Source organism: Nematostella vectensis, chromosome 4 (assembly GCF_932526225.1).
Source record: "Nematostella vectensis chromosome 4, jaNemVect1.1, whole genome shotgun sequence".
In the NCBI taxonomy this organism is placed as follows: domain Eukaryota; kingdom Metazoa; phylum Cnidaria; class Anthozoa; order Actiniaria; family Edwardsiidae; genus Nematostella; species Nematostella vectensis.
The window spans coordinates 10,360,711-10,388,425 of record NC_064037.1 but is presented as its reverse complement, the minus strand read 5'-3'; the positions used below and the strand labels follow the sequence as shown (position 1 = coordinate 10,388,425).

The 27,715-nt window shown below is 42.6% G+C and overlaps 2 protein-coding genes across 2 annotated transcripts in view; one reads left to right on the top strand and one right to left on the bottom strand.

The window, feature by feature from the left end:
* Nucleotides 1-42: 42 nt before the first annotated feature.
* Nucleotides 43-9,916, bottom strand: LOC116619001 (golgin subfamily A member 6-like protein 7). The gene is made up of 18 exons (XM_048726802.1): nucleotides 9,767-9,916; nucleotides 8,910-8,992; nucleotides 8,521-8,562; nucleotides 8,115-8,156; nucleotides 7,943-8,005; nucleotides 4,893-4,934; nucleotides 4,766-4,807; nucleotides 4,196-4,237; nucleotides 4,061-4,126; nucleotides 3,818-3,910; nucleotides 3,385-3,426; nucleotides 2,674-2,739; nucleotides 2,391-2,462; nucleotides 2,256-2,321; nucleotides 1,787-1,855; nucleotides 1,350-1,460; nucleotides 710-811; nucleotides 43-161 (listed from the first exon to the last, which is right to left on the bottom strand). Exons 1-18 carry the CDS (start codon nucleotides 9,798-9,800, stop codon nucleotides 123-125), a joined length of 1,116 nt encoding a protein of 371 aa, XP_048582759.1. The 5' UTR covers nucleotides 9,801-9,916; the 3' UTR covers nucleotides 43-122.
* Nucleotides 9,917-11,965: 2,049 nt separating this feature from the next.
* Nucleotides 11,966-27,715, top strand: part of LOC5513751 (mucin-2-like) — a 46,714-nt gene continuing 30,964 nt past the window's right edge. Inside the window, exons 1-12 of the mRNA XM_048726447.1 lie at nucleotides 11,966-12,132; nucleotides 13,118-13,279; nucleotides 13,692-13,801; nucleotides 16,142-16,240; nucleotides 16,867-16,962; nucleotides 17,491-17,541; nucleotides 17,801-18,045; nucleotides 18,581-19,175; nucleotides 19,691-19,925; nucleotides 20,518-20,564; nucleotides 20,871-21,115; nucleotides 21,766-21,945. Of these exons, the coding sequence (XP_048582404.1) occupies nucleotides 12,062-12,132; nucleotides 13,118-13,279; nucleotides 13,692-13,801; nucleotides 16,142-16,240; nucleotides 16,867-16,962; nucleotides 17,491-17,541; nucleotides 17,801-18,045; nucleotides 18,581-19,175; nucleotides 19,691-19,925; nucleotides 20,518-20,564; nucleotides 20,871-21,115; nucleotides 21,766-21,945 (2,136 nt within the window). The 5' untranslated portion in view covers nucleotides 11,966-12,061. The remainder of the gene's footprint in view (nucleotides 12,133-13,117; nucleotides 13,280-13,691; nucleotides 13,802-16,141; nucleotides 16,241-16,866; nucleotides 16,963-17,490; nucleotides 17,542-17,800; nucleotides 18,046-18,580; nucleotides 19,176-19,690; nucleotides 19,926-20,517; nucleotides 20,565-20,870; nucleotides 21,116-21,765; nucleotides 21,946-27,715) is intronic.

Genomic DNA, 27,715 nt, shown 5'->3' with positions numbered 1-27,715 from the left:
CTGACATTTGTACGGTTAACTCGATAGTAATATCAACCAGGGTACATTTTTACTTGTTTTATTGAATCACAGATTTACTTGAAACATGCCACACATAAGTACGAAGTAACCGCTGACGCCGCTCAAGTGGACTGTCGAACATCTTGATTCAATGTGTAGAGCTAAAACAGAACAACAAGACTTGTCAATCAAAGAAGCTACGTCATCGTTTGTGCATCTCATTGCGCATGGATATTTGAGTTTTCCGTAGGCCATGAAAATGACATATTTGGAGACCCAGAGGTCTTCGCGGGCGCACATTTTTAAAGTTCTTTCCGGCTCGACTTTTGCGGCCGGAGAAAGCCGAAAGCGATGGATCCACAAGCGTGTACGAAAATGCGGAAATTTTTTACTCTTTTAACATCAATTTATCAAGGCGGGTATACCAAAAGAGCATATAATTCAAATTAGCCAGGGTAGCTTCAGTTATTCCACTTATAATTAAGTATTGGCTCACAAAATTGGAACTCATTGGTTATGTGAGTTCAATAATTTGTCGTGTTGAAGTTAGATCATGGAAACATGATGTGTCGCCTCTAGTATAAATACATCATGATATAATATACGTATCTATAATGTGCGAATCCAGAGCAGATTTACACCCCTTAAACAAAGCCCCCCTAAGAATGGGGTTAACTTCTATATGGATATAATCGATGTAGCTCCATACCGGTTGTAAGTAGTCACCCACTTTACGCTTCAATAGCAGCGCGCTTTCTTGGTTTGCGCGCTTGAAGAGTTGAATAAGCTGTTCTCTTTCTTGCTCGAGATCCTGAATAGCAAAGTAGTCCTATCATGCAATGGTAGTTCATCTTTGAAACCGAAACTCGCTTCTTTAGCTCCTTTTTGACAGCCACACCTCAACTTCTCCGTCAGGCCCGCCCCCCCCCCCCCCCCCCCTACAACGACCGAAAGTCCACTTTCGGTTTTCAATGGGATGTGCTATTTGTACACAAAACTATAAAGCATAAGCTAGATCACTCTGGTTTGTAGCCAAATCCGACAATAAGCGACCTGTGGAGATACTGCAAAGTCATAAAAATTACATTTTCGTTCTTTTGGTGATGGCCATATTTTAGTCAGAGAACTCATTCCCTCCCCCTCCCCCTCCCCGGAAAAAATTAGGTCCATTTTTGGGGTTTTTTTGTACCCACCCCCAAAACATTTTGGGTACGGCATGTCTGTCATTTCCTACTCCTAGAATCAACTCTCCCCTAGCGTCTTAGCGTCTAGTCCACTCGATTTTGATCAGTTTAGTATCCCCCCCCCCCCTTTCCTTCTTCTTTCCCTCCCCTTCCCTCCCCGTATACCTTTTTGCACTGTTGGTAGACCGCCAGCAAATCATTTTTGTTCGCAATCTGCTCCGCAAGTTTTTGCTTTAGGGCATCCATCTCTTGTTCTTTTTCCTCTAACACTTGTAGCTTTAAAAAAATTTGAAATAAAAACAACATGACTAGAAAAACTACAGACAAACTGTAGATTAACTATGTGGAATGACCAGAAAAAAAAAACTACAGACAAGATTTAGATTAACATAGATTGTATGGCTAAAAAAAAAACAGTCAAGCTGTAGAATAACTAGGTGCATTTTGCTTCGACGAAGGGCCAGCGCACGTAACTTCAGCAAAACTTTCTGTAAAATCCACTATTTCAACATTGCGTTGATTTATTTTTAAGAACAAAACAGTTAATTTTACTGCTTAGTCAATCCTTACGCGATCGTTGGTTGTTTTGTTCAAAAATTTACCTTGTTTTGTTTCTCTGTGTTAAATTTCTGCTCCAAGTCGGTTAGCTCTTTTCTCATTTGCGCTAAAATCTAAAAAAAAAAAAAAAAAAAAAGACAGAGGATGCAATCGGGTGACAACCAGGTAACAAACGTCCTTTAGAACAATAAAATATACTTTGTATTACGCATGCGCTGAAACCGCAAACTAACATGGCAAAATCATAAACACTTGCACAAACCTCTCAGCTGAGCCTCAACAGTTATCGCATTGCGCATGCTCTACAAAGTATCTACTCTTGTCCTTTGGAATTTGAACGAACAAGTTAGGACAAGAAAGTTTTTTTTCCCTATTTTTCAAGAATTTGTTGCTTCAAACTTCACAGTAAAACTTTTTCGCTCAAATTCCAAATGTAGAAGTAGGAGATTTTGTTGGGCAGTGCGGTCACTGTTGATAGGCAGGTATCCCGTTATCAACATTTGCTTGACTAACCTTGCCATGTCTCTCTTCCAAACCTTTGTTCTGGTTTTCAAGCGATAAGACGGAGGCCTGCAAACCCTGTCAATAAAGTCAATCGAATCGTCAGGCTATGTTTTGATGGTGATTAACGCCATCTTATTACGTTACCTCGATCATGGCGGTCTTTTCTTTTATTAGCTTTTGCTGAGTTTTCTTTTCTTGGTCAAAATTGTCTGCAGCCTATGATAACAGACGCGATGTCAATGTGTTGTCCTGATTACAGCGCGGGCACTGCAAGCTCTGGTGAAGATCGTGGAGGGGGGGGGGGAGGAAAAGGGGAATGGGTGCCTTTTGGGGTTTTTCTTTTTATATTATTTGGTGTGATCTGAGATGTAATATATGTGAGGCATATCATAATATTGATACACTGATATTATTTCTGTTATTTTACCTGCTTTTGTTTCACTTCAAGATTTCTTATTTGACCAAGTTGCCTTTCGATAGTCCTCGAATTAGCCTGTAAGAACATTATACCCTATGTAAAAATAGTACATTATACCCTATGTAAAAATAATACCTAGACAACTTAGCATGAAGACAACAGTTCTTTGTTACCCGCCCGACACAGGTACCGTAATCACTTGAATAAGCGCCCCCCGCATAAGCACAAACACCAAATAAGTATAATCACCGAATAAGCGCTCGCAGAGACAGAAAGACTGATAGACAGACAGAAAGACTGACAGACGGACAGACAGAAAGACTGACAGACGGACAGAAAGACTGACAGACGGACAGACAGAAAGACTGACAGACGGACAGACAGAAAGACTGACAGACGGACAGACAGAAAGACTGACAGACGGACAGACAGAAAGACTGACAGACTGACAGACGGACAGACTGACAGACGGACAGAAAGACTGACAGACTGAGTGGCAGAGCGTCGCTCTGAAGTGCCGGTGCCTCTTTCTGTGTCTGATTCAACTTTTCTCAAGTTAATTCCCCGGTTTGTGTCCCTTCAAAAAACATACAGCGATTGCCTAAAGGGGCCTTGTGTGACTTCTACTCATCCGCATTATATACCATAATCCAGCAGTCAGAAATTCATTTGTCCATCTTATCTATCCATCATATTCTTTTCTATTCAATTGGGACTTGCCTGCTTTTCGTTTTCTTGTTCGCGAAGCTTTGTGTTGTATGTCTTAAAGAAAACATAGACGTAAGCATAAATACGGCGTATTTCATCAATATTTTATCAAGTGGTTCCATCAACACGTACCACCCAACGCCTACAATCACACATTAATAACGCTAATATCGACCCCTTGCTTTTATGCGGCCAACGTTTCTCAAAATATGGGAAGGAAAGGGCGGTGTTGGTGAAAACACTAAGCCACGCCCCAGAGGGCCACCCCCTGTACTCCACTACCAGACACGGCCCTGTTTAGACATGCCACACCCAAATTTGTTTTGTCCGGTTTCCTTCTCCCTATTTTTCTAGCCCTCTAGAATAAGTCACTTTGAATTAGATTTTTAAGTTTCCCAAATTTAATGCGTTATAAGCATTTATTAATTATAAGCAGGACGACTACTTGGCATGCTTTCTGCAAGCTTGTGATGGTCTCCATGTGCTTTTTGCGCATCTTAACTTCCTTAGCGATTCTCTCGTCAGCGTCACGTTTTATCTGTAAAAAAATCAAAGGATCTAATTAAAAGAACCACTGCATCAATGATTTAGACATTTATACCTTTCATCTTTCACAATAATGTTAATGATAAAAGCAGATGTTATGTTGTCAACCAATGATAAAAGCATATATGTTATGACAACGCACCTCGTTTGTTTTGAAGTCAAACTCTTTAATCTTCTCTTGAAGAACAGTAACTTCATTCTCGTATTTCTAAAAAAAAGCGTATGTTTGTTTATTGCTTCAATAAATGTGCTGTAGTAGTATAGCTGTGTGGATTACCTCGACGACATTTGCTAGCGTGTCAGCATGCTCCTTGCTTCCCTAAGACCAAGAGAAAAGCATTGGTTAACAACTGAAAATAAGGTTGAAGTTTAAGAAAACACACACTCGTTGATACCGTTAGTTATTGTAAAATTGGCGTAAAAGCAATTTGATTTCATTCCGCCAAACATGTTATTCAACTGTTATTTTCGTAAACACAATCTTCTGCCCCCCCCCCCTCTCTCCCGAAGTGTTATCGAATTTCAGATTTACGACGGTTACGACGACAATGACGACGATGTACGATTAAGGTACGATGACGGCGCACTCGTTATATTTATCCGCGCTAAAAGTAAAGGGTGGTGGCGTACGCTGAAAACTTGTGTGCGCTGACGTAGACTCCTTCGCCGTAAATCCCATGAGCACATGCCACGGCACTGCTAGGCCTGGTTTATACTCCACGCTTCTATCATATTATATCTAGATATATATTTATGTCCACACAAACACATTAAGGCTCGACGTTGATCCAGACACTACTTCAATGGGTCGTCGCAAAAAGGCGGTGGAATCTCATACGTCACATACCACAACTTCCTTTTTTAATTGTCCAATTTCTTCTTCTTTAACCTAAAATGGATTATCATAGCTGTTACCAGCAGAAACTATTCAAACAGCCATTGTTAAATTGAAGTTGAAATAAACCCCTACCAACCTGATTCTGTTTCTGGAGGTCTTTTAGTTTAACAGTTAGTTCCTGATAAATGAAACAAATACCTTTATATGAAAAGAACGGTTAGTGACCAAGTAATAACTATAAATGACGAGAATGTTATTAGCTTATTAGTTTTATGATATTATATTACAATAGCCCATCCCCCTCAGACAATTCAATGATAATATAATTTTCGATTTCCTGTCCGTCCCCTCTTTTTACCTCCATCAAGTGTTGAAGTAGTCTCTTCTCCTAAACCCCCGCCCCTCCCCGCCCCAGCCTCCCCTCTTTCACCTGTTAAAGAAACGGCTTTTGTTTCCTTACCCTCACCTGTTCTTGTTTTGTTTCTCCTCGTCTCACTTGTCTCTTTACACACTTTCCTTTTTTTTTGCTTGAGTGTCTCAATTCCCGTATCCTACAGCCCCCACCCCCCTCAGTCACCTCTATTGCTGTAACTACCCCCCCCCCTCAGTCACCTCTATTGCTGTAACTTCCCCCCCCAGTCTCCTCTATTGCTGTAACTTCCCCCCCTCAGTCTCCTTTATTGCTGTAACTTCCCCCCCTCAGTCTCCTCTATTGCTGTAACTTCCCCCCCTCAGTCTCCTCTATTGCTGTAACTTTCCCCCCCCTTCAGTCACCTCTATTGCTGTAACTTGTCCCCCTCCCCCCTCAGTCTCCTCTATTGCTGTAACTTCCCCCCTTCAGTCTCCTCTATTGCTGTAACTTCCCCCCCCCTCAGTCTCCTCTATTTGCTGTAACTTCCCCCCCTCAGTCACCTCTATTGCTGTAACTTCCCCCCCTCAGTCTCCTTTATTGCTGTAACTTCCCCCCCTAAGTCACCTCTATTGCTGTAACTTCCCCCCCCCAGTCTCCTCTATTGCTGTAACTTCCCCCCCCTCAGTCACCTCTATTGCTGTAACTTCCCCCCCTCAGTCTCCTCTATTGCTGTAACTTCCCCCCCTCAGTCTCCTTTATTGCTGTAACTTCCCCCCCTCAGTCTCCTTTATTGCTGTAACTTCCCCCCCTCAGTCTCCTTCATTGCTGTAACTTCCCCCCCTCAGTCTCCTCTATTGCTGTAACTTCCCCCCCTCAGTCTTCTCTATTGCTGTAACTTCCCCCCCTCAGTCACCTCTATTTGTTGTAACTTCCCCCCTCAGTCTCCTTTATTGCTGTAACTTCCCCCCTCAGTCTCCTCTATTGCTGTAACTTGTCCCCCTCCCCCCTCAGTCTCCTCTATTGCTGTAACTTCCCCCCTTCAGTCTCCTCTATTGCTGTAACTTCCCCCCCCCCCTCAGTCTCCTCTATTTGCTGTAACTTCCCCCCCTCAGTCACCTCTATTGCTGTAACTTCCCCCCCTCAGTCTCCTTTATTGCTGTAACTTCCCCCCCTAAGTCACCTCTATTGCTGTAACTTCCCCCCCCAGTCTCCTCTATTGCTGTAACTTCCCCCCCCTCAGTCACCTCTATTGCTGTAACTTCCCCCCCTCAGTCTCCTCTATTGCTGTAACTTCCCCCCCTCAGTCTCCTTTATTGCTGTAACTTCCCCCCCTCAGTCTCCTTTATTGCTGTAACTTCCCCCCCTCAGTCTCCTTCATTGCTGTAACTTCCCCCCCTCAGTCTCCTCTATTGCTGTAACTTCCCCCCCTCAGTCTCCTCTATTGCTGTAACTTCCCCCCCTCAGTCACCTCTATTTGTTGTAACTTCCCCCCTCAGTCTCCTTTATTGCTGTAACTTCCCCCCTCAGTCTCCTCTATTGCTGTAACTTGTCCCCCTCCCCCCTCAGTCACCTCTATTGCTGTAACTTCCCCCCCTCAGTCTCCTTTATTGCTGTAACTCCCCCCCCCCCTCAGTCTCCTCTATTGCTGTAACTTGTCCCCCTCCCCCCTCAGTCACCTCTATTGCTGTAACTTCCCCCCCTCAGTCTCCTTTATTGCTGTAACTCCCCCCCCCCTCAGTCTCCTCTATTGCTGTAACTTGTCCCCCCCCCCTCAGTCACCTCTATTGCTGTAACTTGTCCCCCTCCCCCCTGAGTCACCTCTATTTTTGTAACTTGACCCCCTCCCCCCTCAGTCACCTCTATTGCTGTAACTTGTCCCCCCCCTCAGTCACCTCTATTGCTGTAACTTGTCCCCCTCCCCCCTGAGTCACCTCTATTTTTGTAACTTGACCCCCTCCCCCCTCAGTCACCTCTATTGCTGTAACTTGTCCCCCTCCCCCCTCAGTCACCTCTATTGCTGTAACTTGTCCCCCTCCCCCCTAAGTCACCTCTATTTTTGTAACTTGACCCCCTCCCCCCTCAGTCACCTCTATTTGTTGTAACTTGTCCCCCTCAGTCACCTCTATTGTTGTAACTTCCCCCCCCTTTCAGTCACCTCTACTGCTGTAACTTCCCCCCCCCTCAGTCACCTCTATTGCTGTAACTTCCCCCCCTCAGTCTCCTTTATTGCTGTAACTTCCCCCCCCTCAGTCTCCTCTATTGCTGTAACTTCCCCCCCCTCAGTCTCCTTTATTGCTGTAACTTCCCCCCCCTCAGTCACCTCTATTGCTGTAACTTGTCCCCCCCCCCCCTCAGTCACCTCTATTGCTGTAACTTCCCCCCTCAGTCTCCTCTATTGCTGTAACTTCCCCCCCTCAGTCTCCTTTATTGCTGTAACTTCCCCCCCCCCCCTCAGTCTCCTCTATTTCTGTAACTTGTCCCCCTCCCCCCTCAGTCACCTCTATTGCTGTAACTTCCCCCCCTCAGTCTCCTTTATTGCTGTAACTTCCCCCCCTCAGTCTCCTCTATTGCTGTAACTTGTCCCCCTCCCCCCTGAGTCACCTCTATTTTTGTTACTTGACCCCCTCCCCCCTCAGTCACCTCTATTGCTGTAACTTGTCCCCCTCCCCCCTAAGTCACCTCTATTTTTGTAACTTGACCCCTTCCCCCCTCAAGTCACCTCTATTTGTTGTAACTTGTCCCCCTCCCCCCTCAGTCACCTCTATTGTTGTAACTTCCCCCCCCCCCCTCAGTCACCTCTATTGCTGTAACTTGTCCCCCTCCCCCTTAGTCACCTCTATTGCTGTGACCTGTCGCCTCACTTCTTCATGTTCTTGTTTGTTTCTGTGTCGCAACAACTGAAAATGCCGGACACAGATGAGTTGTTAGGATAAGGAGATGGACGAATAGATAAGGCGGGATGACGGATGTATTGGATTGTGTTTGAATTACGCCGGGAAAACCTACATTGACACTTGCTTCAAGCGTAGAAATTTTCGCATGGTTACCCTGTAAATGTACAATTGCAAAATTCCAATTTGATATAATAATATAATAACATTTGTTTCGCTTTGAAATAGAATAAAATTTCGCAACAGTACCTAAGTATTCTACCTTAGTAAGATACTAAGTATATAGGTATATAGTCACTTCTACACTTTTAACGCTTCTACAATTCTAAAAACGTCCGATTTACATCCACGACGCCGGCAAGAGGACGCGTCGTGTTCAGGGCAGGATTTCATTTCACGCTTTCTCGTCACGTCCTGGATAAGTTATTCGCTGTAGACACTATCCACTGCTGGATAAAGCCCCTATGTAGATAGGATAGGTGGATAGTTCTCCGGATAAAATTATACAGGCTAGGTTTTACCTGTCTTTCTTCTTCCAATAGGTAATTCTTCTTTCTTAGCTCCTGTAAAAGAAAGGCATTAATCAAAGGAACTTTGCACAGAAAGTGGTTGGTATCTAAGGGCAACGATTCAAATGGGAGGAAATACCGCAGAGTTCCATTCCTAATAAAAATAGAGACAAACGGGACTGAAAATTGAAGAGGATTGGAATCATCTTTCAGTCTACAGCTATATCCCTCTCGGTTATACGGTCGCGCGGTCTTAAATTTAATTAAATTTTTTATGTTTCCTTTTTCTTAAAAAAATAAAAATAATTGTTTATGTAGTTTTTAGACGTATACCCCTCCTAACACCCACAAGTATGACGCAAGTTTCCGCTGTATCTAATGGGCGCTTTCACAGGACCTACCATGATGTACATTTCTCTGTTCTGTAGCTCATTTTGTAGCCACCAGACCGCTGGCTGGGGTGTCGCAGGCGCACCATCCTCGCCTGATTAAAAATTTATTAAAATAAATGAACAAATAGGCCACTCCAGCTATAAGTTTGCGCGCGCATAACCATAGAAACCTACCTCAGCTACCAGAATGCAGCGCGCGCCTTTTTAAGCTTGCACCAAACGAAGCGCGCGCTGCATGCCGGTAGTTGAGGTAGGTTCCCATGGTGATTGCGCGCGCATACTTATAGCTGGAATGGCCTATTTAGGAAGCTAACCACTCCCATTGCAGCTGGGATGCTAGATTACGAGAGCTCAGATAACGTGGTAGAGTCGAAGGCATAGAGGACAGTCACCATACGAACCGTGTCTGAACACTGAATACAGCTTAGAAATGGCTAGTTTGTGTATATGTGTGTGTGTGGGGGGTGGGGGGATTGGGGATGGGTGTGCAGAGGTGAACCTGAGAACCCGGAGACAAACCGGCGGAGCAAAGAAGAGATAACTAACTCAACTCATCACGTAGGAACCGGGAATCGAAACCGGAACCCAGTGGCGAGAGGCACAAGCATCCCTGTTTATTTTTGTACAAGGTGGAAACACAAAAAACTAACAAGCGGAGCGATGATTTTTTATGGTTATTTCCTAATTTTATCCTAAAATAATTCAAAGGGGAGAGGTTAAAAAGTTAGCGACAATTATCACGATAGTAGTAAAAGCTACCACAATTCGTTGTTCAGTCATCATTTGGTCAGACGTTATTTGGACAATTATAATAAAAACTGAATAAATACGTTGAATTCGTTGTTAGAACAATGCTTTTCACTCACCTAATGACCAGGGGATTGTGTTCATGTGATTCATAGTTAGTTCATTATTTCATTCAGGGTGTTCTTGGCCGCTTTGTATGGACAATCCTTTTGGCAGTTGGGAGTTGTTGTGTATCGTCATTCGGTGGATAATGGCTCGCGCTGAAACTCGAAACTTGCGCGCGCAGGGTAAAAGAAGATCGAAGTGCGCTGTCCCCAACGTCCAGAATCTCCTAAATCCTTTTGAGCTTCAAGTTCTACCACCGGGGAAAACCTATAGAAAACACGAAAATCCACGACCCATGGATTACTTTGGGGGAAACATGTAGAATAGGACACGATGTATTCACCTTTTTTTCCATTTGGCGAAGATTTCATGAAGACTTCATGGGAATATGCGCGCGCACGCTGAGAATCTGTAGCGAGTCGATCGCGTTAAGGTAATTCCCTTGAATTGCACTGCGCACCCCTTCTGCGCATAGTGGCGCGCGCTGTTTGTTCGAATTTTCCGGTATTAATTGCGCGCGCGCGCCACAGTTTTACAAGAAAACACAGCAAAAGGCGCGTGTTTTTTTACTTTAAATCGATTTGACAGAAAAACGAAGTCGGTTACCCCCATTTTTTATTTGCTCAAATAGTTAAATATATACGGAAAAATGATATACTGAAAGAAGAAAAAAAGTTGGTTTGTAGAAGTTTTGTTATTTCTCTTAAAAAACGTAAAAATACTTTTTACCGTATGAATAGCGGCGAAAACAATGTCTCTTAGTGCGATCTCTTAAAATGTGATTTGTTTTGAACGTTAGCTACTACAGGTTATTGTTTAGGAGATCGGATTTTGGCAGCTCGACAAACAGAACTTAATTTTCTAAAGACTATAGGCACTCTTTTTGAAAACTAAGAGTTGGGATTTTTCCTCGCGCGATCAGTAAAAACGCGTCAACTCTACGCCCATCTGTTGTGAAAAAGATATATTTATTTTTATTTAACATTTACATTAACAATTAACATATTTTTTACTAGTTTCTGATCTTTAGGGTGCATGCCATGGATGCATGGAGCGGCTGCCAAACTAGCGGGAGTTGGCTCAAGGGTGAGGCAAAGATTCTTTGTTTCGCGCTTGGGTTGATTCTTGTTGGTTGGCTGTTTCATGCATTTATGGCATTCACTCTATTGATGATAATTTTAATTTCATGTATATATAATTAATTATTTAATTTTATCAAATATCTAATTTCAATAATTTTCAAGTAATATATATTTATGCTTCATTTTCAATTTAACCTAAATTATTTTTCCGATGGCCGATAATTATTATTATTATATTTTTCTTTTGTATTTACATATTGTATTTTCTTTTTCAACTCCTAGTATAGTCTTAACTGTTTTTTAGGAGTATAACTATTAAAGATTAAAGATTAAAGATTAAAGGTCGGTACCCCCATTTTTTTATTACATTTTTGGAAAGCTCTTAACTTCAAAAATGTTTATGCCAAGTTTTAAAAAATTCTGGGTTCTAGAACTGTTTCAAGGGAATTACCTTAAACTACTTATTTTGACCGTGCTTTGACCCACGGGTTTTCTTTCTCTTCACTTCCGTAGATGTGCTTTGACAAGATTCTATTTAAACAAAATATAATAAGAACGAGTTTCTTTTTCATCTCTTTTCCTTGAGAATCTTGCGCGTAATTAGAAACTTTTAAAATAAAAACTTAAAAAGATTAGAACCATAACTTGTTAATTCTTGTTCTTGTTGTATTTCACCAGTCAAATTGAAGAAATAAAGTCTGTCCAGCCCAAACAGCCTCTCCGATATATAAGAACACAACCAGTACACAACGATTAATTGAGATAGCTTCCTGCCTCCCGGGCAATAATATTTACCTTTATTTTTCTGTTGATTGATCACAATTAGCCACGAAAACCAATCACAATATGAGAAATAGTACTCTTCAATGGCAATCGGGCGGCATAGAAAAAGCGAGTTGTAGCTGTATTCAGCAGCAACAAAAAACATATCACCAGGCAATTAACTATTAAGGTTCTTAATTATTTCCAATGATTCTTCGGTTTGTTTAACTGATCGTGCGAGGGCTGGAAGGCCTCATTTGTCGTTCGACTCTCGCATTGGTCAGCTTTTCAAACCTAACACCTATTCATTAATTGGTGTTTATATTGAGTAATTGGTTCAAATCGCTTTTTCTCTGTTAATTGGCTAGCTTTTTATCCATCCTCAGGGTATTTTAACAAGTGATTGAAGCAGAAAATACCGAGAAAGTCGTATCCTAGTGGGATGAAAGAGTAACGCCGCTTGAAATGAGTTCGTATCTTCAGTTGGTTTCCTTTATCATCTACTTTCTTTCTATCCATGGGAGCCCCCAATACAGGTAAACCACCTCCCTAAAAAGAGAGAGAGAGAAAAAAAGAAACTTCGTTTGTACATCAGATGCAAATCTTGTCAAAACGATTACAGACACACACACACAAAAATAGCTTGACTTTCTTTTGCTTCAAATGTTTTGCTTGTATCTTTGTTTCGTAAGACAGAGTCTTTTTCCCAGCAATTGTTCCAATTTGTGGGCAAGATGGAGCTAAAGGTTAAAACCTGAACTTACTTTCGAAAATTCGTCTAGTTTAATTTAACAGGCAATTGATGATTATTTGATTATCTTTTCTGATTTATTCTGAAAAAAAGAAGAAGAAACATTTATTTTTCCTTTTAATTTTTTTTTAAAGAAAATAAATTGAATAAAACAGTTTTTGTAATCGATTTATAACTAGTCTTCACAATCCATTCTTATACTTATTTTAGAAACAGCCCCGGAGGTTTTAAAAATCGTACTTGTATATAATCCTAATCGATGAAAAAAAAAATGAAATTTAGGGTAGATTCAAAAACAAGTTTTGTACGGCCCAACTATCAATATTATTTGTAAAAGGTAACAAATGCCTGAGACCCGGCGGTCTTTGCGGGCTCTCCCTGAAGGTCTATTTTCACTAGGGGAGGACAATAGGACACAGAAGGGAAGACGTAAGATGCTTACTTCGCGTTTGAAAATCAACTCGAAGGAGACAAGTAGGGAAGGAAGGAGAACAGAACGGTTATTGTTCTTCCTTCTCCACTTGGGACTCCTTCACGCTGATTTTTCTACTTATGTAAGCGCTTACTTCCTCGCTTCCTTTGCCATTTCCTTGTAAATAGCCTGCTAACCGGCTTTCCCGAGTTTCGGGAATCCTGTGGAATTTCCAAAGGAATTCCGGAATTTCGGAGAGCCGGCGGCTAGCAGTAGTGAAAACCCCGCTGAAAGACTCGCTGCCAAATAGGAGATCGCTGGCTTTTCTACCATTAAACTAACATGTTTTTCTTGATAGCCGCTTCTGTCCGGTTGTAAAAGAGAGGAGAGAGAAATATACGGAGGAGTACACGAAGACAAGTACGTCACTAGTTCGACTAAAGTGTTCACAGCAAGATGGCGCTAAGGATCGATTCGTGGGGAGAGATGCTTACGATACGACCATGTGCATCTACAGCAGGTAAGAAATCTCTTTCAGCCACCATTTTGTCATCACAACACTACATAACAGTTATAAGAACATATATTTTTCCATCGCCTAATTTGGGGAAGCTTTTGGGATATTTTGTATAGCTTTGTTTTTGGATATTCGATGGATATTAGCCATGTAGACAACATGCAAAGATACAATATTAGAACGTCAACTAAAGCCATGTAGGAGGAATGAGGGGGGGGGGGGTGACATTTGCCTCGAATGGACATCGCAGGCCCGTAGCAGGAGGTGGAGCATGAGGGCACGTGCCCCCTCCCAATATTTAATATATATATATATATTAAATCAACCTTTCATTATGCAGCTCTGTGTTATAATAAAACAACAATAGACCATGATTTGTCATCACATATTGTAAAACCAATCACATATCAATCAGAACTCAACACTCACCTTCTCATCGGCAAGCATCAAGGACTGTGCGCTACACAGATCGCAGTAACTGCTGCAAAGGTTATACTGGACCAGGATGTAACCAGACACTACCAGGTATATACCACCTGCAACACATCATCACCAGGTATATACCACCTGTAACCAGACCCTACCAGGTATACACCACCTGTAACCAGACCCTACCAGGTATATACCACCTGTAACCAGACCCAACCAGGTATATACCACCTGTAACCAGACCCTACCAGGTATATACCACCTGTAACACATCACTTCCAGGTAAATACCACCTGTAACCAGACCCTACCAGGTATATACCACCTGTAACACATCACTTCCAGGTAAATACCACCTGTAACCAGACCCTACCAGGTATATACCACCTGTAACCAGACCCTACCAGGTATATACCACCTTTAACCAGACCCTACTAGGTATATACCATCTGTAACCAGACCCAACCAGGTATATACCACCTGTAACACATCACTTCCAGGTAAATACCACCTGTAACCAGACCCTACCAGGTATATACCACCTGCAACCAGACCCTACCAGGTATACACCACCTGTAACCAGAACCAACCAGGTATATACCACCTGTAACCAGACCCTACCAGGTATATACCACCTGTAACACATCACTTCCAGGTAAATACCACCTGTAACCAGACCCTACCAGGTATATACCACCTGTAACACATCACTTCCAGGTAAATACCACCTGTAACCAGACCCTACCAGGTATATACCACCTGCAACCAGACCCTACCAGGTATACACCACCTGTAACCAGAACCAACCAGGTATATACCACCTGTAACCAGACCCTACCAGGTATATACCACCTGTAACACATCACTTCCAGGTAAATACCACCTGTAACCAGACCCTACCAGGTATATACCACCTGTAACCAGACCCTACCAGGTATATACCACCTGTAACCAGACCCTACCAGGTATATACCACCTGTAACACATCACTTCCAGGTATATACCAACTGTAACCAGACCCTACCAGGTATATACCACCTGTAACACATCACTTCCAGGTATATACCAACTGTAACAAGACCCTACCAGGTATATACCACCTGCAACACATCACTTCCAGGTATATACCAACTGTAACCAGACCCTACCAGATGTATACCACCTGTAACCAGACCCTACCAGGTATATTCCGACTGTAACCAGACCCTACCAGGTATATACCACCTGTAACCAGACCCTACCAGGTATATACCACCTGTAACCAGACCCTACCAGGTATACACCACCTGTAACCAGACCCTACCAGGTATATACCACCTATAACCAGACCCTGCCAGGTATACACCACCTGTAACGGGACCCTACCAGATGTATACCACCTGTAACCAGACCCTACCAGGTATACACCACCTGTAACCAGACCCTACCAGATGTATACCACCTGTTACCACAACGTACTAGGTGTATACAACCTGTAACCAGACCCTAGGAAAGCCGGCATCCAACTGAAAAATATCAAATGCAATTCCGTTAGTTTGGATGACGGAAACTAGAAAAAAAACGTTTAGCAGTTGGAAGTTATTGATGGATATATAGTTTGCCAACTATTAAAACTGTAGTAATCAGCTTGATAAGGATAGGCCTTTAATGCTACGCCTCAATAAGTATTTGTTTTCTGCATACAGATCCTGATATTGGATTTCATTATACGCATTTTCATAACTCCTAAAAGGTTAAAGGGGCAGTTTCATGGTAAGAGCTTTGCAATTCAGTAGCTCTCCGGCCCAGACGCAATGAATTTCAGTCAAATTCTAATATTGAATAATGAACCTTTGGTACATGTGGGAGACTCAAATTCAAACCTCCATAATTTCATAGAGCTTAAATTTATGTAATTCAATTTTTATTTTCGTTTTAGAATTTTTATTGTTTGTAATTTGTTGGGAAAGAATTTCAATTGGGGCTTACGCCCTGTTTTCTTCTCCCGTCACATTGTTTCTTATTTTCTTTATTTTGTTTATTTCCTATTGTAAACCGTAGTATTTTGTGTGACAAAGCCAATAAACTAAACTAAACTAAACTAAATGACCACAAACTGTCAATAAACATAGTTTCAATAAAATTTTGCATATTATTGTAACAAGGCATTGACAGCTTAAAGTTCGATTGTGTGTAGACAATTAAAAGTCTACAATAAACACTAACTCCAAACATGCACTGTACCATGACGCTGCCCCGGTCCGACTTTCGTAACAATGGCATTTAGTTTTGAATATTATGGAACTCTGCCCTACTTTTCGGAAAATATGACTTTCTCTGCATTTTTTATACGTTAGAAATATAATTTAGCCGTTATTGTAAGATGCTTTGAATTTCACCGTGATTCAAGCGGGTTTAGTTTGCTACTGAAATAAGTTAACGCTAATTTCGTTGGCAGAGTCCTCGTGTGATCCCGAGTGTCTCAATGGTGGAGAGTGTGTCGGGGTGGATCAGTGCGCATGCGTAAATGGCTGGCTGGGTGCAACCTGTGAAATAGGTAGGAGAGATGAGTTACAATAAATCTTTGGTTATCGGGTATTTGACCCTTCAAAGGGATTCGTTCATAATGACAACTATGACGGCTGCGCTTGGGATACTGCAAACGTAGAAAGTTCTGGGGCCGGTTCCTGAAAAGCCGATTAACTTAACCCTAGATTAGCTAACCTAAGGATAACTCACCATTCCCGAAAGCAGAGTTAACCCCCGATTAACGAACCCTGGGTTAGAAATAGCTTTCAAGCTAGAAACCGGCCATAAACCGGTTTGGCGGGATTTTCCGAGCAACCACAGGACTCCCAAGACGTAAACGATTTTGTGCCTTTGTGAAAACTTTAGTTAAAGGGCCTCTAACAGCAACCTGGCATAGTACCCTGGTATGAAAAAGCATCCATCACTCCCGTTCAATCCTAGTAAACGCAGTATAAAAGTTTTTTTCAGATAAATATTTCGCGATTTCCTAAAGTAATTTCTCTTTCAATTTAATGAAAACAATACCAAAAGTGTGGTTAGGGCAAGGGCTCTTTAAGTTTTGCAACAGCTTTTGACGTTGTTTTGATGAGTGCTTTGTTATGAAGATAGCGCACTTAGAATAATTTACTGATATCAGTTGTTTGTTTCTGACAGCTTCCTGTGTGCCCGCATGCCTGAATGGTGGAATGTGCGTGTCCCCTGGTGTATGCGCATGCACTAGGGAGTACACTGGGCACAGATGCGAACAAGGTTACTCATCTTGATAGATAATAAATACCCCTTGCTTACCCTCCCCTACCTTCAACTGCGTTCTCTGACTTAGCCCTTCATAGATGGGTTCCTTCAAGGTTGCATTTTGTAGCCGAGAATTAGCCAGCGAATAAAGAAGATGATTATGGACTAAGAAATATGTGCCCTTTAGAATAAGGTCCTACCTTTTAGATTACCACTAATGTTTTAAAAGCTAAATCTTTATCCGCGTTAGAGTTTTGTACACATTCTGTGGAGGTTCTGAGAGATGCTTCTCGATTATTTCCTTTGCTTTGTGGTCAGTCGAGCGATACTTTAGCAATATTCACCGATGTTGGCGCTGTTTGCACGCAGCTTTAACATCAAATCCTCAACACGAGTTTTCAGCTTACGTTGGGCAACCATAGTGTTTTTTTGTGCTTTTTATAAAAAAACTAATAAACTTTGATAAATCACTCACTAACGTTTTTGTTATCTACTATACAAAATTTACAACTCAGGAATACTACATGTTTTTTTCTTCTGCAGAAACTATTATGGCGGACAGCCTGAACAGTCCTCATACTTCCGTGCGAGCAGGTAATCAATTCTCACAACAGCTTTCCTTTGTCATGCTCATTTCCACTGATGAGAGCCATCACAGAGTGGCAAATCTGAGATGTTATTAAAAGAGATGCTATGAAAAAAAGATGAAAAAAGAGATGCTAGAGGTTGACTTTTTCATTTGTGTGTGGGTGCCACAACCCCCCCTTGTCCCCTGATCATGATCATATCATACACTACATCAATAAAGTCATTGTTGTCATCACTATCATAAGCATCGCGTTTTCCATTACAGCCCGGGCTGTCACCATAGCAAGCAGAACAATGGGCGCATGTAGTACATGGGGTCAGCGGCACTACCGGACGTTCGACGGCCGCCACATCGACTTCATCGGCAAGTGCAGCTATACTCTCGCGCAAGACTGCATTCCGGGATCCGATCAGTTCTCCCTTCATGTGCAGAACGACAAGACATGTGGGAGCGCCGGGATGGACTGCGAACGCGCACTGCTACTTTACATCGGTGAAAAGACTTATAAGGTCAGATGGCTGGTGCATCTAGTCTTTCTCTGCGATCAGCGGCCCATCGGTCTTTGCGGAGCCCCGCAAGTATATCTTATCGGTGTGATATTTTTCGCATTCGCAATGAAAAAATGTGCTGACTGCTCAAGATAGTGCTGCTTTGCCATCTTGTCTTCTTCATCAATATCCTGCATAATTTTCAGCTTTTCAATAAAAGAAAGAATCCTCAAAAACAAATCATGACTTCAAAGCTTTTAATTTATTGTACTTCAAAATTAATCGCGGAAATGAATGCTTATATTCTCTTGAATATCCAATGGCGGCATAAAGATTGCCAAAGGAGGCAATAAATGTAGTTATAAGGTATGCCAAAATTATTTCTCGCTCCGCACAAATGATTGCCGGTTCATTTTATCGCGATTTAGTCCAGAATTTCCATTTAAACATTCCTGAAATCATGCTAAAAACGTTTTTACTGGTAGCCATCCGCGCGCTAAATAACTAGATTTTATGATTTTAGCCTGAAAAATATAAGCTTACTTTTTACCACCAGATTTCAAGTCACGGTGCTATTAGAGTTAACGGAGCAAAAGTCAGCGCGCCGTACAAGGACACTAACGTAGAGGTTTCCAAAGTGCACTCATACACCATCATTAGATCACAGGGAGACGAGCTGGGGATCAAATTTGACGGCGCGTCTTCCATCCAAGTCGCGGTATCACACAAATACCGCAACAACACTTGTGGCCTTTGCGGAAACAATAACGGCATCCCAGATGACGACCTCTTGATGGCTGTGACCAATAAACCGGCGACAAGTGTAGCAGAGTTCGCCGAGAGCTGGGCAATGCCTGAACCAAATGAAAAGTGCGAATCCCCTTTGGAGGTAACGCGTGACGTGTGTAGTAACGCTAGCAGCGTGATCCGTGACGCGGCAAAGCGTATTTGCATGGTGTTACTGAGTGAGAATTTCTCAGCGTGCCACACGAAAGTAGATCCTGTGCCGTTTGTGAAGCGATGTGAAGAAGACGTTTGTAGCTGCAAGTTCGGAGAGCATTCTGGGTGCCAGTGCCAGGCCCTTACCGAGTATTCACGCGCATGCGCTAGTAGGGAGATCATGCTTGACTGGAGAAGCCAGCATTTGTGTCGTAAGTTGACCCTAATATCTAGGTCACAGAAAAAACGTTTGTAGGCTACTGGTGGTATTCATTAAAGAATGACGTAATGATTGTAATGATGACAACAAACTATGTGCGACTTTAATCTTGACTTTATCCTTTTTTTTATCCACACCATCCGATAAAAATCTGACCATCGAAAGAACAAAGTGGGGTGAGGGGTGGGGAAGGCGTGAGTTTTCGGTTAAAAATCTGACCACCCTCGAAAGAACAAAATGGCATTTTTATGCCATTGCAGTATCTCCACGGGACGTTTATTATCGGATTTGGCTACAAAAAGTGTGACATAACATAGTGATCTAGAACGCCATTTTTATCCAGTTCGCTTATGCTTTATAGTTTTGTCTAAAAAAACACGTTTATTGCAAACAGAAAGTGGACTTTCGGCCGTTGTGTGTGTGTGGGGGGGGGGGGGGGAGGGGGTTCAACAAAACCCTGCACCCCTTCTGGGTACGGTCCTACAATCTCACTTTCTTGATCTACAGCAAAGCAATGCATTCAGCCCAAAGTGTACTCTGAGTGTGGCCCTGCATGCGTGAAGACCTGTGACGCGGATGGGCTTCAGCCAACTTGTCACGAAACGTGTATCGATGGCTGTCATTGTCCTGAGGGTACTGTCCAGACAGACAATAGGTGTCTACCTGTCAATCAATGTCCATGTCAACACAACGGTATTACTTACGTCACCGGGACGACCATACGCGTTGGCTGTAATACTTGGTGAGTACTACACTCCTGATGAGCAGTGTTGTAGTGTTGATTGACAGTTGTGTTGATTGACAGCATTGTGGTTTGACAGTAGTGTTGATTGACAGTTGTGTTGATTGACAGCATTGTGGTTTGACAGTAGTGTTGATTGACAGTTGTGTTGATAGACAGTTGTGTTGATAGACAGTTGTGTTGATTGACAGCAGTGTTGTTTGACAGCAGTTTTGTTTTACAGTTGTGTTGATTGACAGCAGTGTTGATTGACAGCAATTTTGATTTACAGTTGTGTTGATAGACAGCATTGTGGTTTGGCAGTAGTATTGATTGACAGTCGTGTTGATAGACAGTTGTGTTCATTGATAGCAGTGTTGTTTGACAGCAGTTTTGATTTACAGTTGTGTTGATTGACGGCAGCGTTGTTTGACAGCACTTTTGATTGGTGGTTCAGTTGTTTTACATTAAGGGTGGGTGACGGCAGTGTTTATTGACAGCAGTGTTGATTGACCGTAGTGTTAGCTGCAGAAAACGCCATTTACTAGTAAAAGCACACTCTGTTCGCTGTAGACTTGACGTACAATCTTGCAAAGTACTTCTTTTTTCGCAGTAAATGTAGAGGCGGAAGCTGGACTTGCTCCAAGCATAGATGTCCCGGTAAGCCACATGTAACCTACTGACCCCTTTTTAAGCCTTAGCTTTTGCACCCTTTTATCGTAGATTCTAAGGGTACGGTATTGAGTCATTCAGCTTGCAGGGGCGTTGCCAGGGGTGTGCCTCCCCTTCTAGCAGCCAAAAATACAGTAAATGTATAAGACGTTATCTAAAATACAGGAGAAAATGCATTGAAAAGGCCTTTTGGGCCCCCTCCTTTTAAAAATCCTGGCTACGCCGCTGGCTTGTCTCCTTAAAAGTTAATCAGTTTGTCTTCTTATAAGGTACTAAGTTTATCTCGCTTATAAGGTATTTGCTACACCTATGGAGACCCGCATTTCGTCTCGTTTGACGGCAAGGCCTTTACCTTCGGTGGCAAGTGTCAATATCTCCTGACTGAATCCCTGGCCAGCGGTTTTTCCGTTACCATAGATACTGCAGCGTGCTCCTCAAACAAGCGCAGCAGCTGTGTAAAGTCTGCGAGCGTGACATACAAGAACGTGACAGTTCTGCTGACCCACAGACTCCCACGAAAAGACGAGGTGTATGTACAGGTGTGTGACCGAAAGCCATATCACGTGACACAGGTACTTGACGCGCTATAAATGGCGTGGCTAAAAGCTAGATCACGTGGCATCAGTATATGCATAACGTTCTCTGGTAAGCATGGTCAAAACACAATATCTGGATGGTGTGACTGTCACGTGGTATCGGTTCGTGACGTTCTCTGGATAGCGTGATAAAAACACCATACCACTTGACATGACAATGGATAAGAGTTATTTTACTCTTTGTGAGATACAAAATGTAGTTACAATTATGGAAGAGATACAAATGAATGACTAATTTCGCCTTAGACAATAGAAACCAGATAAAAAATAAAAGGGAAGAGGTGGTAAGAGGTGCTTTTAGTATTATTAACGCAAACGCACGAGCAGACGAAAACGCAAACGAAAGTAAACCAAGCAGTCCAGACCTCTTGCGCATGATTTTGCACTAGGGGTTCAAGTGTTAATCAAGAATCACTTGTCGTGCATCTGTGCTTGCAGCCTAATCAAAGCGAGCCTTTGCAATTTGAGTCGGTTTGAAAGAAAAGGAAATGAGCTCGACATTTTTAAAACCCTTTGCTCGAGGCTCAATTTTATTTAAACAACCTCTTACCTTATTATTACTTACCTTACTCTTACCTTACTTATTATTTCAGTACCCTGCACAAAAAGACCACCAGCCGTTCATGATGCCGGTGTTTGACGAAGATCACGGATTCAGCGTCCGGAAGCTGTCCTCTCATCTGGTCGAATTTCACGGTGATAATAACATGCAGGTGTTATGGGACGGGCAGAGCAACCTGTTTGTCACACTTCAGCCATCAGAGGCGAGCAAGGTAACGCAAGATGCTTCACCCGACATAAAGCAACAATTAATAACGCACGGTACGAAATACGTCACGCGTATGCCAAAGAAAGTAACGCAATGCGTCACGCCTCACGGACTAGACTAACAACTTCAAAGCGCTAAACAACAAACAAGTTACGCAAAAAAAAAAAGTAACTTAACTAATATATAGACCCATAGACCCACTACTGTAGTTTTCATGTACCACAACTGATTATTCAGAAGAATGTGTTGAAACTAAACTCCACAAATATACCTCCTGTCATGCATTACATATTGGTGCACCCACCCATTGGCCTGTTGGTTTCAGAAACCCTGGATCCACGCACACTGACTACTCAAAAATTAATGCAATGGAGGCAAATCCTAAATTATTACTGAAAGTGCTTAATTCCAATTTCTAATTTCAAACCAAACCATGTTCATTGACCTATGTTAGGGTTAGAGAGAAATAAATATAACAAAAAGTCAATGGGGAGAAGAAAAAAGGAGAAATGAATGACTCTATTTGAAAAAATGTGACTCTTCTTTAAAAAATATATAACAATAATGCAATAATAACTTAAATGAGCATATTCCTCACATTTTCCCCTTTCTCTTTACCTATAGGTTTGATATAAAACTGTTTTCTTTACAGATTTATTATTGAAAAAGCACAAGTTTGATGTTGTCTTTATATAATTTAAGTACCTTGCTCCCAGGGGGGAGGTGGGGGGGACTTTGAGAAATGGGAGTTTGAGAGACGGGGGTGCTCGACAGCATAATCAATTTTAACCTTAAGGGATAGCACTAGGGCATGGTCAACAACAATTCATACCCCTAAGAGATAGCACATTGGGTGTGGTCAGAGGAATTTTTAACCCTGAGAGATAGCATAAAAAAACAATGCTGGCCTTAATTTGCTGACGGATCCTATATTGTTATGTTACCGACAATAAAGTCCAAAGTATTAACTGATCAGTTGACTTGTGGTTTATTGTAAAATACATTTCAAGTGATTGGGCCACCACTTAGCGTGAGACACTCAAAAGATAGCAGAATCGGAAAAATCCTCCTCCACGGGCGTGAAACCCCTAAAAGATAGCAGAATCGGAAAAATCCTAAAACACACCCTAAGAGATAGCAGTTGGTAGTAATTTTATACCGTAAAAGATAGGTCGAACACCCCCGTCTATCTTTCTGGAGAGTCCCCCCCCCCCCCCGGACCTTGCTCTAATGAAAACATTCTGTCCAGCTTTGCCCTTGCAAAGAAACAAATAATGGATGCAACAGCATTCCAAAAATAGAATGATATAGTTAGATAGAAGATAATATATCAAGAAGATTAATAGAAGATTAATATATCACATATTACTGGTGATAATCCATCACCAAGGAAATTTAAATCCACAAACATACCTCCAGTCATGCATTAGACATTGGTGCACCCACCCTGTAGGATGGTGGCCTGCTGTTTTTTTTTTTTTAAAGAAACCATGGATCTACATATGCTAATGCTACTCTAAAATAAAATGCAAGGAAGAGAACAAATTGATTGAAAATGTCTAATTTCAAACCTATTACCTATTTTAATTTATTTAGGGTGCAGAGAGGATAGTGTAATGTTTTTCGGGACTAAAACATCACGAAGAAATAGACAGCTCGTTGAACACAAGAAGATAATATATCAAGAAGATTAATAGAAGATTAATATATCACATATTACTGGTGATAATCCATCACCAAGGAAATTTAAATCCACAAACATACCTCCAGTCATGCATTAGACATTGGTGCACCCACCCTGTAGGATGGTGGCCTGCTGTTTTTTTTTTTTTTTTATAGAAACCATGGATCTACATATGCTAATGCTACTCTAAAATAAAATGCAAGGAAGAGAACAAATTGATTGAAAATGTCTAATTTCAAACCTATTACCTATTTTAATTTATTTAGGGTGCAGAGAGGATAGTGTAATGTTTTTCGGGACTAAAACATCACGAAGAAATAGACAGCTCGTTGAACACAACAACTGAACTCCATTTATTTCTGAACAACCCCCGACATGCCCACGAGGCATTCCAAATATGGTGTACAACACAGGGAGCCCATCCGAATATATTACATCTCCCCGTTCCTGGAATAAACTAGCTACAAACATGTAAACAATGTCAATGACTAGAGAGCTAAATACATCTAATAGTCTCTTTACAAGTCCAGACGTACTACAGGTTTAGGGGTACGCCTTGGGTAACGCCTCACAGGTGTAGAGGCCACGTCAGGTGGTGACTCAGTTGTACATGTAGGAACAACAGTCTCTGAAGATTTAGGTGAGACTTCAGGTAGAGGGGTAACCTCAGGCTCAGGAAGAATGGGTTTAGAGGACACTACTGGAGTAGAGGGCAAAACAAAGCCACTCCCAGTCATAGCTGTAGCTGTAGTTGGTGGGGATGTGTGCTCCGCATCACCAGCTGCTAGAAGGTGATCAACATGTACATGACACATTCGTCCTCCAATACGTATCTGGTATGCTAGGGGACCGATTCTCAAGATCACTGTTCCTTTATCCCACTTGTGTTTTCCTCTGAAGTTACGAACTAAAACAATGTCTCCTGGAAGAAACTCACGAGTTTTTGTTCGGCCACCATCATGCTGTTGCTTTTCCTTCATCTGACGCTCCTCAACATGCTGGGCCAGATTGGGCTGAAGCAATGCCAAACGTGTGCGAGGCTTACGCTTCAAGAACAACTCAGCAGGTGTCTGCCCAGTAACCGTATGGGGCGTGTTCCTGTACGAAAACAGAAAACTTGACAGCCGTTGCTGTAGCGATTTCCCCTGATCAAACTTGCTGGTAAGTAACGCCTGCTTGAGAGTTTGAACATATCTCTCCGCCTCCCCGTTAGAAGCGGGATGATAGCGAGGGACCCGTGTATGCCGTATTCCATTACTTTTCATAAACATGTCCAGCTCACTAGAAATGAACGGTGGACCGTTATCGGAGACCATCTCCTCTGGTAATCCATGTGATGCAAATAGACCAGCCAGCATTTCAATGGTCTTGGGTGCAGTAGTGGAAGATGTAGCAATAATCTCAGGCCACTTTGAGTGTGCATCGACAACAACAAAAAAGTTCACTCCGTCTTTAACAGCATAATCCATGTGCACTCGTTGCCAAACTCTAACAGGCCATTTCCATGGGATCAAAGGTGCTGTGGCAGGCTGCTTACGAACAGACTGGCAGGCCTCACAATGGTGCACCATGTTCTCGATAGCCTGATCGAGCTTTGGCCACCACAGGTAGCTGCGTGCGAGAGACTTCATGCGACACATACCTGGGTGATCTGCGTGAAGATCATGCAGGATTTTCTCCTGAAATGCCTCTGGGATAATGACCCGCAGACCCCAGAGAACACAGTCTTGTTCCACAGACAGTTCCAATCGACGATTGAAATAAGGACGTAATTCCTCCTCCTGTGTCTGCTGTGGCCAGCCACTTTTCACATAATGAAGTACCTTGCTTAACACAGAATCCTTTCTTGTTTCCATAGCAATGTCCCTTGCCGTTACAGGTAGGTCATCCACATAACTGAAATGATAAATTTCAGTTTCCTCTGAAACTCTAGGCTTATCAACAGGAAGTCTGGACAGCCCATCCGCATTGCTGTGATCGACACCTTTACGGTAAACGACATCATACTGGTGGGATGCTAAAATTAAAGCCCACCTCTGAAGACGAGCCGCAGCTAGTGTGGGAATTGCCGACTTTGGCCCTAAGATTGTTAGGAGTGGTTTATGGTCGGTCTCCAGAATAAATCGTCGCCCATATAAAAACTGGTGGAACTTTTTAACTCCGTAAATAATGGACAGGGCTTCCTTCTCTAGCTGGGCATAATTCTTTTCACTACCAGTGAGGGTTCTTGAGGCAAAAGCAATGGGGCGCTCCTCGCCTCCTGGCATAACGTGTGAAATAACGGCTCCAATGCCATAGGGTGATGCATCACAAGCCAATTTAATTGGAAGATTGACGTCATAATGAGTTAGGACTTTCGCTGATTGCAGGAGCTCTTTTGCAGAGGTGAAGGCTTGCTCGCATTCTGGCAGCCATGACCACTCAACCCCGTCCCGCAGGAGGTTGTTTAACGGGTGCAGCAATGTTGACAAGTTCGGGAGAAATTTTCCGTAGTACTGTAACATACCCAGAAAAGATCTCAACTCGGTAACATTAGTTGGCGCAGGAGCATCCACAACAGCCCGAACTTTCTCTGGTGAAGGGTGGACACCCTCGGCATCAATGACATGACCGAGAAAACCGACCCTGTCCTCCAGGAAACTGCATTTCGACAACTTGAGAGAAATTCCGTATTTCTCAAGTCTTTCCAGCACCGCCTCTAATCTTGCTTTGTGTTCCTGGTCATTCCTTCCAGTGATCAAAATATCGTCGATATAGCAAACAACACCATCAATGCCCTTGAGAATGGTGTCAATAGTAGATTGAAATACAGCAGGTGCGCTTGCGACACCAAAAGGCAACCGATTATACTGATAGAGCCCTTTACAGGTGTTGACAGTGAGGAACTTCTTGGACTCCTCACCAAGAGGCAGTTGCTGATATGCATGCTTGAGGTCAAGCTTAGAAAACTTGGTACCACCTGCCAGAGCACTGAGCAAATCTTGAGGGTTAGGCAGAGGGTATTGGTCGACGTCCAAAACTGGATTCACCGTAACTTTGTAGTCTCCACACAAACGAACACCACCATCTGCCTTAGGGACGACCACTAACGGGGCAGCCCACTCACTATGGGACACTTTTGTCACGATCCCCTCCTTTTCCATGCGATCCAACTCTGCTTCAACTGCTGGCTTTAGGGCATACGGCACGGGGCGAGCCTTATGAAACCTAGGCGTGGCCTCAGGTTGCACATTGATTCTTGCTTGAAACTCCTTGATTTTGCCCAGGCCCGTACCGAAAACACCCTTGAACCGTGCAGTCAGTTCATGAACTAAATCAGAAGAAGAAACACTAAAAAGGTGCTCCCAGTTCAGCTTAACAACACTGAGCCAATTACGACCCAGAATAGCTGGTTTGCTCTCAACTTTTGCCACAATCAGAGGCAACTTGGCACTTTGACCCTCGTACTCAACTAGAACTTCGGTTTCACCAATTAAAGGTAACACTGTTCCAGAATAAGTCTTTAATGAGGTACTTGCATTCTTGAGTTTCAAATGTCCAAAATTCTCTTTGAACAACTTTTCAGGGATGACTGTGCGTGCAGCTCCCGTATCAACTTCCATTGGAATTTCCTTTCCGTTAACAGTGATAGTTACTGTCACTGCTTTGCTGCTGGGTTCACGAGTTGAAAAGAACCCCAATGACTCATCTTCTTGGTCATTGTCCACTGAAACTTCAACATACTTGGTTTCCTTGCACTCCTTGGACTGACAGACTCTCTTTAGGTGACCCACTTTGCCTCAATTATCACACTTATACTTCTTGTATTTACAGGATTTACCATCATGTTCAGCACTGCCACAACGATGACATGCTGTTTTGGGCTTTCCTCCCTTGTTCTGTGTGAATTTCTTGTGTTTCTGTGGCTTTTTTTCCAAGCTGATGAACTTCTTCACCGCAGCCCGATCCGGACGATCCAGAGCCCTTCAATTCCGACGACTTCGATTCCGCCATTTCCATCGACTGAGCGATCTCCAAAGCCTTCGCAAACGTCAAGGTTTTCTCGGTTAAAAGTTTCCGTTGAATCGCTTCCTGGCGTAGACCACATACA